Source organism: Festucalex cinctus, chromosome 14, assembly GCF_051991245.1.
Source record: "Festucalex cinctus isolate MCC-2025b chromosome 14, RoL_Fcin_1.0, whole genome shotgun sequence".
NCBI classification, from domain to species: domain Eukaryota; kingdom Metazoa; phylum Chordata; class Actinopteri; order Syngnathiformes; family Syngnathidae; genus Festucalex; species Festucalex cinctus.
The window spans coordinates 1241547-1257616 of record NC_135424.1 but is presented as its reverse complement, the minus strand read 5'-3'; the positions used below and the strand labels follow the sequence as shown (position 1 = coordinate 1257616).

The 16070-nt window shown below is 40.9% G+C and overlaps 3 protein-coding genes across 11 annotated transcripts in view; 2 read left to right on the top strand and 1 right to left on the bottom strand.

Moving 5' to 3' along the window:
- nckap1 (NCK-associated protein 1) overlaps nt 1-6483 on the bottom strand; it is a 25274-nt gene extending 18791 nt beyond the window's left edge. For 2 of the 4 annotated variants that reach the window (XM_077495911.1, XM_077495912.1), the window contains exons 1-2: nt 6110-6483; nt 1243-1260 (exon numbers count right to left, since the gene is read on the bottom strand). In XM_077495911.1, coding sequence (XP_077352037.1) covers nt 1243-1260; nt 6110-6217 — 126 coding nt within the window. In that variant the 5' untranslated portion in view covers nt 6218-6483. The remainder of the gene's footprint in view (nt 1-1242; nt 1261-6109) is intronic. The other 2 variants (XM_077495913.1, XM_077495914.1) reach the window with 1 other exon arrangement.
- Nucleotides 5551-16070, top strand: LOC144001528 (dual specificity protein phosphatase 19-like). Of its 5 annotated transcripts, XM_077495915.1 has the most exons (6): nt 7398-7635; nt 7842-8077; nt 9336-9382; nt 10719-10807; nt 12529-12681; nt 15467-16070. In XM_077495915.1, the coding sequence occupies exons 2-6, from the start codon at nt 7970-7972 to the stop codon at nt 15895-15897; spliced, it is 828 nt and encodes a 275-aa protein (XP_077352041.1). In that variant the 5' UTR covers nt 7398-7635; nt 7842-7969; the 3' UTR covers nt 15898-16070. The 5 variants fall into 5 exon arrangements, with proteins under 5 accessions (XP_077352044.1, XP_077352041.1, XP_077352043.1 ...); XM_077495918.1 differs by lacking the exons at nt 7398-7635; nt 10719-10807 and adding an exon at nt 5551-6495; XM_077495917.1 differs by lacking the exon at nt 10719-10807 and having other exon boundaries at nt 7441-7635.
- Nucleotides 15683-16070, top strand: part of LOC144001526 (uncharacterized) — a 45197-nt gene continuing 44809 nt past the window's right edge. For both annotated transcript variants that reach the window (XM_077495909.1, XM_077495908.1), the window contains exon 1: nt 15683-15829. The gene's annotated coding sequence lies outside the window, so the exon portion shown is untranslated. The remainder of the gene's footprint in view (nt 15830-16070) is intronic.

The following is a 16070-nucleotide window of genomic DNA, read 5'->3' as shown; positions in this document are numbered from 1 at the left end:
GTTGCGGCCTTGTGTTTAGCATCTGGCTGGTAACTGGCTAACCATTAGTCAGTCTGTGCGTTGTTCACTTCCTGGGCGTCAGCTGTAGCCAGAGAAAAATTAACAATGTGTATTATCTGTTGATTTTGTTGTTGTTTGAGAAAGTGACTGAAAGTGCACTTGTGTCTGTATCATTGGGCGGTCGCTCCTAATGTGGGCTAAGGCGTGCTTAGCACGCGATATGTAGCTTAGCCTAGCAGACGACAAGTCACCCGGATGTTTACCTTCCACTTCGACTCGCCGGCGGCTGGATCTGCCAGTTTTATCCTGCTTTCGGTTGGAAACAAATCTTTGCTGTGTCCGCCTTTGATGTCCGCCGTGCGCCACGATAATTCCCCGTGATTCTCTTTGTTGTTTATTCCATGTAATAATTCAATATGTACTTTATATGCGCGATACGTCAAGATGATCACGTGACTGTCCAAAATGCCTGATACAGTACTTAACGCAAAAATATTCGTAAAAAGTGCTATAAAATCAGAATTGCTCAACATAAATTGGCATTTTTTTTTTTTTCAGGGAAGAGTTGAAATTAACCATTTCACAGAATAGCTGGTTAGTTTTTCATCAGTCTTGTGTTCCTTTAATTCTGAAATGACCCCAAAGCGCAGGACGTTCTATGGAATTGTTCCAACTATTCAATTAATGGTTACAAACAAGTTAATTGGTTTAAAAAAAAAAAAAAAAAAAAAAAGGAGGTTTATGGGCACTCAAAACTCATTAGCTTGTTGGCTAAGTAGGACAACAGTATAACCAAACTTTAAAGATAAAGTATATCTAACTTATGTTGAGATATGAACTGCACTGTGAGATTCAATACATTTTGTTACTATTGTGTATGAAACGTTCGGGGCCTTTTGGAAACTATTGAATCCACACTGTTCATTTTTAATCAGGAAAGAAAATCTAACACACACGCCCTAAACTCAAGGACTCTAAAACTGGACGACACTCTTTGACTGACCTGCTTTCATTTTTAATGCGTCCCATCAAACGTTAAGAGAATTTGCTTTCTGTGAGGGGAGCCCACAGTCATCAAGTGAAACATGAAAAAGCACAGAGGACCAACAGATCAGTACAGGTAGCCAGGAGGGGAGGGAAGGGAAGGAGAGATGAGGGAGGAGTCAAAAGGGTTGGTGAAGGGAAGGAGGGACGGAGGGACGGAGGGAGGGTCATCAGTGGAAGGTGATAAACTTTGCAAACCTTCCAAACTTGTCCTTGCTGCATAGGAGAGGGGGGAAGCATTGGAACGGAGAGAAGAAGAGAAGAAATCAAAACCACCCAGACAAAACTGCTCAACACACGCACACACACGCATGCACTGTTTGTGTTTACACGCGTGTTGATCCGCAACACATTCGAAAAAGGACACACGCAGCGCGCGAGCACGCCGTCGCTTCGCTCGTACTTAACACTCGCTTTTAACGCACGCTGACACGCCGAGTAGCATCTCTACCTACGCACTCGCCGGGAAGTAACACGTCCATTTTGAGTGCCCACCGCAGTGCCCGAGTAATATGGCCGACGCTCGGCGTCAAGACAAAGTTAGGCCCCCTGCGCTTTTTTTCCTCCACATTTTTTTTGGGTGGAAGGCTGTTGCCTAGTAACTGGCAGACAGCGAGTGTTCCCTCGCCGTGCGTGCGCCGGCCACTTGCCTGCTTGCTAAATGTCCTTGGACAGCCTTGGAGCTGTGGACGTCTCCATTAAGTAACAATTACAGTGGCGGAACCTTGGTTGCTTTACATAACTCTGTTCTCAGGCTGCAGCAATTTCATATTTTAGAATTGAGCGTCTCATCGACGCAACGCTATGTGCAAGTGAGCTACAATTTGCGTCCACTTGGGGTCACCATCCGCACGTTTTAGTGTAGTATTTGTGGCTTTGAGTGTGTATGGCTTTAAAAGGCTGGCCTGGTGAGTGACGTGGGTGCCAGCAAATGAGCGTGTAGAGTTGGCTCGCTGCGTGTTGGGTGTCTCAGCGCGAGTTGTGGCCAGAAGGGGGCGTTACAGGGTTTTTCCTGGCTCAAATTGAGGCTACGATGGGTGACTACCAATACCAGTCTTATTTTAAGGTATCGTACATTATGGGCCGCCCTCCTGCAGCCATTTTACTCTCATTACATGTCCAAAAATAAAAGTAGAAATCTCGTAAATTAGAATACAAAATTGCTAAAAATGTCAGACAACTGATTTTAAAAAAGCTGGAAATGTTGAAAAAGTAATTGTAATGTAAACTGTCCAAAAACTAGAAGGAACCCCCAAAATTAACATTTGTGTGTGTTTACATGGCCCTACAAAACCCGAATATTGCCAATATTTGGGTTTTAAAAGGGTTATTGCCTGCATGTAAACGTTGTCACAGAGTGGCGTAGAACTGCAGTAAAATTAGTCCGAGTGGAAAATTGATCATTGCAAAGTATCGAGACAAAGATTTTTTTTTTGTAATTAAATTATTGGAGTTATTTAATTAGTTGTTGTAATGAGTTGAGCTGAGACCTAATTTAGAGCAAATGATGTGAGAACTTTTTTTTTTTTTTTTTAATTATGTGCCTTGGCTCAAATAAGAGGTTGGGAAACACTGCATTAGAACACATAACAGTCAAGAAGAATTACTATTAAATGTAAAATTAAAGGCTAAATCAGATTATTAGGAGGGAAAAATGCATGGAATCAAACGCAATATTTTCAATCAAAGACTATCAAAAAATTATCTTCAACACTTCAGGCTTTTCAATGTTTCTTCAAAGCAAAAAAAAAAAAAATAAATCACAAGTTGACAACGGTTAGCCCATTTTCATCAGCAGCACTCTGAGAAGAAATGAAAAATAAATTGATAATTAGATTTTTTGCTATCTTGTGAATATCTCCAATTACATGATTCAACTATTGCGCCGCCTTCCTTTCGATTTTTGTTGAAAAGATAACGTGTGCCAGTAACCCCCAACTCCCCCTCGGGCCATCATATCAGCCCGAGGCCAGGCTCGACACTAACAGTATATTCCGGAACATTCCGTGTAGCATGGAAGCACATTTAGTTGATCCCAGAACAGTTGGAGAGAATAACAAAGCACACAACGAGTTGTTGTGGCGTTGCGCAACACAATCCTTCACCACCACCACAACACACCAATTCAAATGTGAAAAAGATCTGAGGGATTACTGGTGCGTTGCAAACTCATCTTTGTTGTGAAAACGTGACTACAGTACTTTATTACTCAGTGCATAGACTTGAATAAAATTACAGGCGATTGTAACCGCTTCACTCTCAAACTCGTCGTCCCGAGCCCATCACGTCATTTTCAGCTACTCTGTATCAGCCAGAAAATATCAATTTTTATTTTATTTTTGTTATATTAAACAATGTAACTTTTCAGGTTTTTGAGTGCCGGTATTATAAACGTGACAGTAACAGAGTAATACAGTCTGTGCGTCTGCACTCTGGTACAACACACAGTGGGCGTCGCCTTTCTCACCAAAACTTATGTTCAGTCAGACGAGGAAAAAAAAAAAAGCTTTCACACTTGTTAAAAAAAATGAGGGATTTACTGAGACACGGAAAGTGGAAACATTTTGCATCCATAACAAACAGTCATGGCAGGGGAAACCATATGGCCAAAGAACTTCAGATCGGACTCAGTAACCGTCTGATACTCAAAAATCATGTGACTTGGGTGGAAAAAAAAGAAAAGAAAAAGGATCAGCACAAGGTGTGTGTAAAGCAGTTGCCTAACAAAACAAGAAGATGAATAAAATGATGAATAGTAATGCCAAAAATAGAGCAAGGGCTTCCCTTATCATTTGTGAGTTGCTCCATGCTAAAAACTCCAACAAATAGGCCAAGGAACAAAAAGCCTTCATAACATGATTTTAGCTTGCTGTTGAAAGCAAAGTGAGATTGGAAAACCTGTTCGGAACGCAAATCATTATTAGGCAGGCACCCAATCGTTCTCCCATCAGTCGGGTGCTGCCGATCGCTCCTCGTTCCCGCCTGTACTAGCGTTGCCAACCAAATGACACTTGATTTTGGCCCAAGCTCAAAAAGTGAGATGGCTAAATGGGATTTTGGTTGGGAACGGGCTTCAATTGTGCAGTGTAGCCCCAAGCTTTCGATTAGGGCAAATTTAGGGTAGGACTTCGTTTTTTTTTTGTTATTTTCTGAGGAGGTCCTATGAGAAAATGGAAGTAAAATGACCATGATGGGAGGATGTGAAAAGGGATTGTTTCAACAAAATGAGTCAGAATCGACATAACTAATTGTGTCCATCGATACACACTCAAAGAGGTCCTACGTTATAATTAATATGACTGACCATTCCTTGCACTGTTTAGCGTAAATGGTATTAAAAGAAAGACCAGTGTGAGCGTTCAGTCTAATGGCTTCTCTTTCCTCCAACTTTGGATGATTGACTCCTTTCTCCCTTTCATTCACAGACTCCTGCTAGATAGAAGAACACAAGACTTCTCTTGCCCTCACAAAGCAGCCTTCAAGACCAAACACCAACGTCATTGTGAACGCTACGATATTATCTACACAATTTTCAATCACGGTTCTTTGAGGCAAGTAGTTAAAACAACACTGTACAACTATTACGTCTGCGCACGGCCTCGCTTCTGATAAAGACGCAACTCACATGAAACAGCAAATGGCATTTATGAGCACAACTTCACTTGTCTTCCTTTAAAGATTGGATTTAAACGCATGCATGTATTTTTTTTCAACATTTATATTCAGGATTGTAGTAGCAACGTGACAAGTGGCTGCCATCCTCGTGAAATTCTCTTAAAATAAAAATCCACACACACATGGATCGAACACTTCAAACACCTCTCCACTGTACCAAATGAATTCAGGAAAAAAAAAGAAATTTCCTTTCCACTTTCTTACGCCATACAAAAGTTATTTTCAATTCTGAGTCTCGATATGATTTGAGAAGTTTGTAGTTTTAAAAAAGGAACTAAAAAGGAGATGTGTTTCTGTTTTGAGTAATTTTGGAATGATGCAAATATAAATATGAAAAGCTGTGATTTTATTTTCAAAATATTGTTGACAAAGATTTGTGTAGTTAAAACACTATAGAGTGCAAGAATCAATCAACCAAAATGATTACAAATTTTGATATAGCGCTTGCATTGGTTCTCATTGGGAGTTGCATACAATTAAAATAGTGACAGTAAAATGAATATAAGGGAAATTATATATATATATATATATATATATATATATATATATATATATATATATATATATATATATATATATATATATATATATATATAACGCGTAAAATATGTGAAAAATGTCAACTTGTGTGAATTTACACGTGGCTCAACATGCTATTTTGTTAAATTAAAATATGTTTCTCATTAATCTAGTTAATATGAGAGGATATAAATAGGCTTAGAGCTTCTAACACCGATTTGGTGGTATGACAGCGGCCAGCCCATCAGGCTGTGGCCGTGCTTGAGCTCTCCTCTGCGGGCTTCTCGCCGTCGTGAGTTAGGCGGAGCCCCGGCTCTTTAGCCTAGTTTAGCTTAGCCTAGCCTAGCCTAGCCTAGCCGACACCCTCCGCCATTAAGCGACGCTAGCTCGGCGCCAGGCCCCGACGCTTGTAGTTAGAAGCTCGGGCGTGTCAAATTGCTCGTCTCCGTCGTTATTGATTTACTAGCTGCTTATAATGTGTATATTTTTTTTACGTCTCTGGATAGTAAACGCCTCGAATCCGCCGTGAATTGCCTTTCGTGCGCAAGGGGCCAACATTACCGCAAGCTAACGCTGTTAGCCGCAACCGTGCCCACCCAGTTAGCCTCAATCATGGCAAATTAAGGCCAATTCTCTCGCTTAGTTCGCTCCCTTATGGAGGCAATCCATAACGCTCATCATATGGGGAAAAAAAGACGAAGCGTAGATAAATGTGTTGAGACTTATACAGTGCCAGCTAATCAAGCATTCACACTCCTAACGTACGATAATACAAGTGACGCCGGCTTTCAGGTACGGATCGGATAATGAATCTCCATTCAAGCTTGTCCGTGTGCTTGGTGTGCGCATTTTAATGTGTGAGCGTGCGAACCTTTTTGATATTGTAAACACGGGTCAGCATCCCGATGCCTCTGTCGTTGAGGATGGTGAGCTTTTCGGCCAGCTTCTGCTGGCTGGGCTGGATCACTCCCCGAGACATCTTGGAGCTCCTCGATCTCCACCAATCAGTCGAGAAAGGGGGGGAAAAACGGCACGGGTACAAAATCACAAATATCCGCAGTCTCGCCGTGTCTTATTTGTGGCGTTTATGTTGGAATTAGATTTGGGCCATGATCAGATAGCCAGGGACAGCAGCAGCTTCCTGTACTCCACCCACCGTCGCCCCAGCCGCTCGCCGTGTTTTTTTTGTTTTTTTCTCGGTCACTAGGATGAGAGGAGAGGAGGCGTCCTCGTTTTCCAGATCGTGCCGCGTTCACGGTCAGTGCACTTCGAGTTGGCATCACGACTTGCACAGACTGCCAGTCCTTACCACGTTTATGCCACATTTCGCTAACTATTGACGAATTCTACAATTTGTCGGTGACTAAACAATATGGAAGATATTGCAAAAGAGGCCATCCATGGCAGAGTTCTAAGGCGAAAACTACTGTCTTACTTTTGTAAACAACAAACATCTGAATGTTCACAGAGACTTTTACGAGAATATTCTATGGATGACGAGAAAAATGTTGAACATTTCTGAAAAAGAACATCAATCAGCCAAGCATGGTGGTAGTAATGTGATATAGTCTGGGCTGCTTTGCTACTTTAAGACCTGGACGACCTGCTGTGAGTGATGGATCCATGCATTCTGCTAGTTTTTAACCAGAAAAAGAAAGAATGTTTGTGACCTCAAGATGAAGCAGGACAACCATCCAAAACACACCGCGAAGACGTCGACTTAAAAATGGCATAAAATAAATTAAACAAAATGAAGATTTTGGTGTGGCCTAGTCAAATTCTAGACTTGAATCCGATTAAAATTTTAGTTGTTGCTGCTGAGGGTTCCCGAGCCAGTTCTTAGGTTTGGGGGCAACTTCTTTTCCTCCCACACATGTACCTTTAAATGGCCCTACCCCCAAGACATTTATAATTAAAAAAAAAAGACATTTGTTTACTTGTGTTATTTCTGTCTAATATTTACATTTGTTTGATGATGAATGTTAAAACATTAATAACAATACAATTTTGAGACGTGACAAATGCTTTTATCACAAGACTACCAACGAAGTACAGTTAAAAACAAATAACATAAATGAGGAACTTAACAAAGAGAAAACTGAAGATTAATTAAGGTAATTGTAAATACAAATAATAATAATAAAATGCAATGAAATTTGAATGTATTTCAGACGTAAACTGATTCCTACTTTTCTTTGAGACTGTGAACGCATCACGGGCTGACGTACTTCCGGCTTCTCGGTTAGCATGTTCAACGTTTGTAAGATAAAGATGTAAATCATGTAACCTTTCTCCATTTATGTCTTGGCAATAGCTGATTTAATGTTACATAAAGGCTCGGGACCACGATTATGAAACTTTGTTGTTGCATGTCGCGTCAATAATCCTTTTAACGGGGTGAGTACACGAATCATTTTAACTATAACAAAAAAAAAAAAATGTACTCATCCCCTATAACTAGCTAGATTTTTATGTTAGGTACAAAACTATCACCTGACACCTAGTTTGTTTACGTTGCAATGTGTGCGTAGATTAAATAAAAAAAAAATCGTGCCTTCTATCTTTGCTAAAGTAGCTAAAGTTTTCCTTGTTATGTCTTCCAGCTCTGCTTTCCCCTCTGCGATGCATTCACTGTCCGGGGAGATTCAAGGCTTCTCCAAAAGCCGCCTGAGGAAACAGTGCACCCATGTTACCACGGTGACGGGCAAGAAGCTTTTGGAGAGGAGCACCGATGGCAGCGTACAGGTGGAGGAGCTGGAGGACGGAAACGGATGCGGATTTGTGGAGGATAAAAGTCTGGACCTTCAAGTTGGAGTGGTCCGACCCTTCTTACTGCTGGGTAAGAAATAACACGAGCCTATCTTTAAGTTGATCTACTAAGTATCTTATTCTGCATGTTATAGCGTTGATAATTTTATCCATACATTACACTTTAGTTGCCAATAAATTGCAGCATTTCTCTGTTCCTTTATAGGTTGAGAGTTTAAAATTTTGGTCAACAGAAATGCTTGCATGCATTTCTTGGATGCTTGTTACTAGGCAGAATTCATGTAGCGCTAGCCTTTTGTCAAAAAGACATACAAGAAGGAAACAGAATATAAAACAGTCCGTTGAAGACTGGGGGACAAGTTCATTTATACACAACTTCACTGCAATACATTTGTAAGAATCTGTATGAAATATAAAATATAAATGGTCAAGAAAACCTAACAATACAGCGCCACCTAGTGGGGCCCTAAGTTCGCTGTTGCGCCTTCCGTATATCCACGTCCTGCTGGAGTGTCCTTGAGCCTGACATTGAACTCCCTCACAGCTCGATGCGGCTGTTCCGTTTTGTCGACACACGCGCGACCCTTCACCTCGCAGTCGAGACAACTCGTCAGCGGGGATCAATATTAATATTGCATCTGTTCGGCTCAATAAAAGTGAATATTTCCTTTATGGCACATTAGCGCTAACGGCTTTGACGTCCTGCTCATTTTTTCTGCACGTGGTCAGCCAATCGGTGTCAGCACGCGCCACGACATTCGCTCGCTAACAACTGCTCTGCTGGGATTTTGCGTCAGCCTTTTTTTTTTCTTCTTCTTTTCTCCATCATCTGAGCAAACGCGTTTCAAGATGACACATTTCCCCCCTGTGAACACCACGCATACTTTCAATTCTCCTTGTCCATTTTTATGAAAGACAAGACATTTTTAATTGTTCCTCTGAGGAGATCCATTTTGACACGGATTTTAACATTTATATATATATATATATATATATGTGTGTTATTTTTTTTCTTTTACCTTCATTTTTTCCATTTTTATTTCTTATTGTATACAGCAGTATATATTTTTTTCATTTGTTATATATGTTTTTTTCGTTTTGGTATGATTTTTATTTTAAAGAGAAGAAAGAGAGAAAGTTTTTGTTTTTTGTTTTTTATCAGAATTGCATCAAAGCCCACATGCTCTGAAATTCAGTATTCTTGTTGTGTCCTAATGAGAGAGGCACCTTTTATTATTCACAATTTGCAGTACAGCATTTTTTTTTTTTTTTTTTTGCTTCAGCAGTTCTGTTTCAAACACTTTTTTTTTGTTTAAATACTCTTTCAGGCTCTCAGGATGTGGCCCACGACATGGACACCTTGCAGAGATATCAGGTCAGTGTAGAAGATAGCGGAGGTGTGCGGGGGGTGGGATGAATCAAATAGGGCAGGCGTGTCCTTGCCATGTGCGAGACATGAGATTATAGACGCAGACCCTTGCAGTGTGGCTTCAGCTCAGCAGGGGGAGTAAATGATGCCAGCACGGCTCCGAGGAAATGCTTTCACTCTGGGGACGATCAGTTTCATACCTCGGCGAGTTCTGCCCGGAAAGACATGAGCCGGCCGTTTCCCTGCTGCTTGTTGACGCTCGTGAGACGTGACCACATTTATTAGGTACATAATCTGTTGAGATCTAACAAGAGATTTATTGCAATATCATGGTATTCGTAATATCGTTATATTTGGTGAAGGAAAGGTCTCAAAATGGATCAAAACGTCCACTTAAAGAATGCTCGAAATAATCTTGAATTTGTTGTTAGGTCGAGATCAAGAAAAAGACAAATAATTGAAGTTGTAATTTGAAAAGAACAAAGTTTCAATATTATGTTTGTATGAATATTATGATTTTACTCAACAGAAACAACACTGATTCCCTAAATAACTATTTGCAAGACTCAGTGACGGAGTAAAAGTTGGTTTATTTTGAACGTGATACAAATATCAAAAGGAGATCTCTCGCAAGAAGGTGCTGTCGGCCACAGCTCGCGCCCCGATGCCAGGCCACGCCTCTTAAAGGCACACAGACAAGTGAGCCAGCACAAATATTAGCGTATGTACGGTATTTACATTTTATAAGTTTAGTTTATTTCTTCAGATTTTCTTTTATTGTTTTTTTGCCATAATTTTATTTTTTATTTTTTCCAATTAAAAAAAAATATTTTTCAGGGGTAAGAACAAATTGACATTTTAGTGGGCAAAACCAATTTCACGTACAAATATGTCACGTTACAAATTCAACTCATGATTCAAGGTAGGTGAGCATTTCCGTTATTTTATGAAGTTACAAGAGTGCCTGAATTCGTGAAATCCAGTCAAAAAAAAAATAAAAAAATGCTGATGTCATCTTTCATTTTCGTTTGTGCATGAGGTCGTTAATCACGCTGACTGTTGTAATTTAATTCCGCCGCGCACCTGCGACACGCCGCTCAGCAATTAGCGCCATCGATCACGTGCTAACATGCTAACGCTCGCTAACGCGCCAGAGGCCATCAAGCCGGACTCGTCGGGGTTGCCGACTTTGACCGCATTTACATTGCGGCCGCCATTTCTTTCCGAGCGCATTAAGAGCGAGCGGAACGAGCGCGCTCGAGTGTAATTTGCTGACCTCCCCTGAACGACCCCCCTCCCCTTCCTCTTCCTCTTCCTTTCCCTTCCACGCTGACTGCTGCAGCCGTGCCTGGTTAATGAGCCACAAAAGTGTCATTCACTTTGGACTGCTGCTCTCCATTTGCGGAACACAACACTCAACGCTGCCGCTGTGTGAGTACACCGCAGTCATCATTTTACTCATTCCGCACTCCGGCTTTTATTGCCGGGGTGAGTTCAAATGGAGTGAAGTGCGCACGCTTTTATTGGGGGCTCAATTCCAGCTGCACATATATATACAGTGCAGTGTTCGCTGGTGGGCCATGTATTTGGTACCTTGACTCTCAGGGAGACTTACAGGACTTCATCCTCCTCTTGATAGCGCCATAATCCATGTTATACATCAACACTACAAAAAAGTAGCGATGTTCGATTTCACTTTTTAAAAAAAACGATGCCAATTGGAGTAAATTATGACATTGTCCACCCAAAAAAATAAATAAATAATGACAGGTAATTTAAAGATGTATATATACCTCAATATAGCATTTTTTCTTCAATTGTCTATTCTTCTCATTTCAAATTTCTAGTTCCCGATCATAAAATGGCCACAAGAGGGGCTGTTGCGAGTACCAGTACCTTGAAATAAGGCCGATACCTGGTGTCAGCACCAAGGTTATTTTAGTTAACCAAAACTAACGTAAAAACTGAAACTAAAATTCAAAAAACAATTTTGTTAACAAAATAAAATAACGAAAATGCTTTCTAAAAAAAAAAAGAAAACTGAGACTACATTTTATGTTTACAAAACTAACTAAAACTAACTATAATTATAGCAAAAAAATGTCCTTCGTTTTAGTCTTTGGTAATTAATTTAATGTATGAGCCTTTGGGGATGATTTGAAGTAGATTTATTTGCATATTAACAGAAATTACGTCATCGAGCAACAGCCAATAGGAAAAAAGTGTCTTCAGATGATGTGGCGTTTTTTTTTAATATTGTGCGCAAGTAATACACATTTTTTTTAAACTAATACTGAAACTGAACCAAAACTAATCATTTATTAAATAACTAAAACTAATGCAAAACTAACAGAACCACGCTGAAAACTAATTAAAACTAAAGAAAAAAAAAAAAACTCAAAATGAAAATTCCAAAACAATAATAACCCTGGTCAGTACTTTCCCAAACAAAAAAGGTAATATAACAGCATCATCTGGAGAAGTTCACAATACAGATTTATGAAACAACGTAACAGAAATGTCAAACATTGAAATAAAATACAGATGCTGATTATGAAATGTATGAATGTGGTGTGCAGATAACCACAGACATGAAACACGTTTTGCTCTGACCAGCCAATCAGAGGCTGGAAAAATGCTGACGTCATTGAGGCCCAAATGTCCCATTGGAAAATCGAGTTAAGTTCAACTTTAATCTCATCCACAAACATTCATCTGTTTTAAAAATCAAATGTGGCCATCTCTGATCTAAATAATCAACTCCAATCAACAAATGGCAGGAAGTTGAGATCATTGCAACGTTAGCAAAGCAGCGCACGGGTCTCGGTGCTGCTTGCTCGCTACAATATGGCGAAACTGACACGAAGGCGTTTGCCAAGAGAAGGAAAATGAGCTGCGTTATGTCAGGAAGACTTAGAGCAGAGGATCGAGGCCTCGGAGGTAAAGTCACGTTAAGCGAGAGGGGAGACGACGACAACAACATGAATCGACGCCATCTGTCTCGTAATAAACTCTCCTTCTGTCTCCCCAACACCTGCTTCGTTTTCGTGCTCTCTGTCAAAGCCAGTGTGTCATCACAATGGCCCCGCCTTCACAATGGAGGCTCGTTTTGCTCAAGGTGCCTCGTCGTCTCTTTCTCTTTTTCGTTCCAGGTGTCTCACGTGCTAAACGTGGCCTACGGAGTTGCCAACCCCTTCCCCGATCAGCTGGTCTACAAGAGCGTCCAGATCCTGGACCTCCCGGAAACACAAATCACTTCGTACGTGGACGAGTGCGGCTCCTTTATAGATCAGGCTCGGGAACAGGTACGCACACACGCGCGCACCCGGAGCGAATTCATCCATATGCGCTCTCCAGCCGTGTCTCCGGGGAGCACTTGCGATTGGCTCTCGCTGCCCCGCTTTGCTGTGTGCTCAATCAACGAACGAAGGCCTCACTGTACATTCATCATGTTGCTTTACACCAGACGGGAGAAGCCAATAATCGCCCGGCTACAAATTAAAACAAGACGCAGTATCAGCAAAGTGTTCTTGTGTAGTTGAGATATCGGAAACGTGTTTGGATGCACAGTTGAGCAGGTTATTAAGCAACGGAATGGATGCACTGGGAAGGGAATTGATTGCCTGAGCAAAGTAATTCCACCTCCCCTCCCATAGGTGGCGCTAGACCGCTTTTCTATTTTGCCTATTTACTAGGAGTGGGAATCTTTGACCGTCTCATGATTCGATTTGATTCTGTTTTGTGGGTCTGCGATATTCGATTGAGAAACAATTTTCGATTCAAAATGATTTGCTTGACGATGATTTCTGCTTCATTTTATAGATGAGCAAATAATTGCCATGATCGACTCCAGTATAACTCGCTAGTGCTAATTAGTGCGCTACTCGCGCTACTTTTACCCCTCAAAAGAACGGCCATTAATAAAAAAACGCTTGATGAATGTATACAGAGAAGCATCTTAACATTACTCAGCGGCATATGCTCTTACAACGCTACAAAAAAAAGTCAACTTTTATTGGCATAACTTGATCGTGACTTTTCCCTTCTACTCGCTATTGTTGCTACAACTTAACTGTGGATCAGAATGCAGGCAACCACACTGCCGCTAAGTGGCCAAATCGGGTACAACATGAACAGCGTTCCCAATTGTACTAAATGAGAATCGTGATTCTTATGAGAATAAATCTTTTTGGCACACCCCTACTATTTATGGCATTTATAGACATGAGCAGTTGATGGATTTTCTGGACAAAAAATAACAAATTGAAGTTGTTAAGTAGGACTGCAGCTTTTGAATATTTTACGATTATTTTTTTTTTTATTAAGTGTAAGGACAATCAGTCATCAATGAGCAACAAAAGATGTGAAGAGATGCTTGCACTAGATTTAACAGGAAGCTAATTTAAATTTGTAGTCCAGAACAATAACAAACAAAAACGACGTACACAAACCCCAATTTGAGACAACATGCACACTCCTATTAAATATACAATAAAATAAAATCAGCTACAAAAATAAATGAATAGCTCCGTTGATTTCACAAATATCAATATGCATTTTGAAAGTCTGATTTCAGTTGTACAATCTCGAATGCTCCGGCCTGCAACCTCCCTGCACTGCGGTCCCGTTTATTCCTCTCCAGCGGTGGTTTATCCGCAACGCGGCGCAACACAAAGACCAAAAGCTCAGCACAAAGTCCAGGCCTGGCATCAAGTCCACTTTTGAGTGTCCCTTTCTTCACCTGTGACCTCCTTTTATTGGATGGCGTTCCTGGCACTTCTTCCTGCGCTTCTGGACAATGTGATACCAAAACACTCGGTCCGCCCGGCGCTGTCAAATCAGGACAAAAACAAGAGCACTCCAAACAAAAGCAAATTAAGTTTCCATGTTGCCCCGTGATGGATTATCCAGCTGGAGCAGTTTTCATTTTTGCAGATGTCCCCCCACCCCCTTAAAAGTCTAAAAACAAGGCCTGCTATGTGTAAGTATGGCGCCGATAATGCGATGGAGCGAGTTTTCGGTCGGACTGATAGTGACTCATAAAAGATGAATATTCTTATCTGTATGTGTGTTTTTGTTTTTTTTTAATACGTGGGCCCGCACGAGCCCTGAGGGGCTGCCAGATTGGGTTATGCTTGAAAGCAAAGCACAGAAAGCAGCGATAACGTGTCTATTAGCGGGAAAAGCGCATTTTCCATCATCCGTCTGACTTTGCCGGACATTGATTGACACGCGGAAAAGAGACGAGCGATATCGGACGCCGCTTCCGCCTGGAATACAAAACGACACCAATGCGTCTTCGCCACTGCGCTTTGGGCCCGTCTCGAGATGTGCCTTTTATTTGATCATTACCGTCTTGACACTGCAGGCAGTAAAAAATAATTACATTGGCGTTAATATTAATCAAGTTACATATTCACGCTCCCGTACACAGATTCCATCTTGACATATATTCTATATCTATTACAGGGGTATATATATCTATTATTATAGGGGTGTCCAAATTTTTTCATTTGAGGGCCACATCCAGAAAATCAGAAGGACGCAAGGGCCACATCATGTTATGAAGAGAAATTGTGTTGTGTTGTTGAAATTGTACAAATAATTTATTTGTGCTTTTGCATATTTAGAAAAATGCTAGTGTATATAAACCAATTTATTTGTAATATGGCAGTAGGGTTATTATAGTTTTGGAATTTTTTTTTTTTTTTTTTTTTTTTTTTTTTTTTTAATTTAGTTAGTTTTAATTATTTTTCAGGGCCATTCTGTTCTGTGGCCATTCTAGCATATGTCCCAGGCCACGAAAAAATGGACGGCGGACCGCAAATGGCCCCTGGGCCGTAGTTTGGACACCTCTGATGTAGAGGAAACACTGTTAATGCTTCAAAAACTGATACATGATTGCAGGTTTTCCTTTCCTGGCGGATGTGTGGTGATCAATCGCTTGATGTGCGGCAAATAGTCGCCAAATGTACTTTTTTTTTTTTTTTTTTTTTTTTTTTTTTCCCCCCCCCACAAGATGAGTATGAACAAAACATGTTAACATGACGTCACTTTCAGTTTGTGTCTTCTTCTTCTCTGTGTCTTCAGGACGGCGTCGTTCTCGTGCACTGCAACGCCGGCGTGTCACGCTCGTCCTCGGTCGTCACGGCGTACCTGATGTGGAAAGAAGCGCTCCCGTTCGACGAGGCCTACCGCCAGGTCAAGCTAGCGAGGCCTTCCAGTCGACCCAACCCGGGATTCCGCCATCAGCTGCAGAACTACAGACCATGAGCGCCGTCTTCAGTTTCAGTTCAATTCAGAAGTTGTTTTTTTTTTCCCCCCCTCTCGACAGCGCCAATTCACAAGAGAAATTCTCAGTTAGGAGACCAAGTGAACCTCGCATGAGCAAAGCGCTAGGCAAGAAAAAAAAAAGTCCGGAAGAAACCTCCAAAAGGCACAGTCAAGTCAAAGGTGAGATCAGGATTTTCAGACTTTTTGCTTTTTGGGTCCAGGGAGACTATAAAGGGAACACCTCATAGTCCTAATTTCCATCAAACAATAAACCAAAACTTTTTTTTTTTTTACACAAATTTTTACTGTGTTTATTAGTGCTGTCACGATCAAATATTTTTAGAATCGATGAATCTATTGATTATTTAAATCAACTAATCAGATTCATTTTAATTTTGCATTAAAGTGTATTACAATAGCA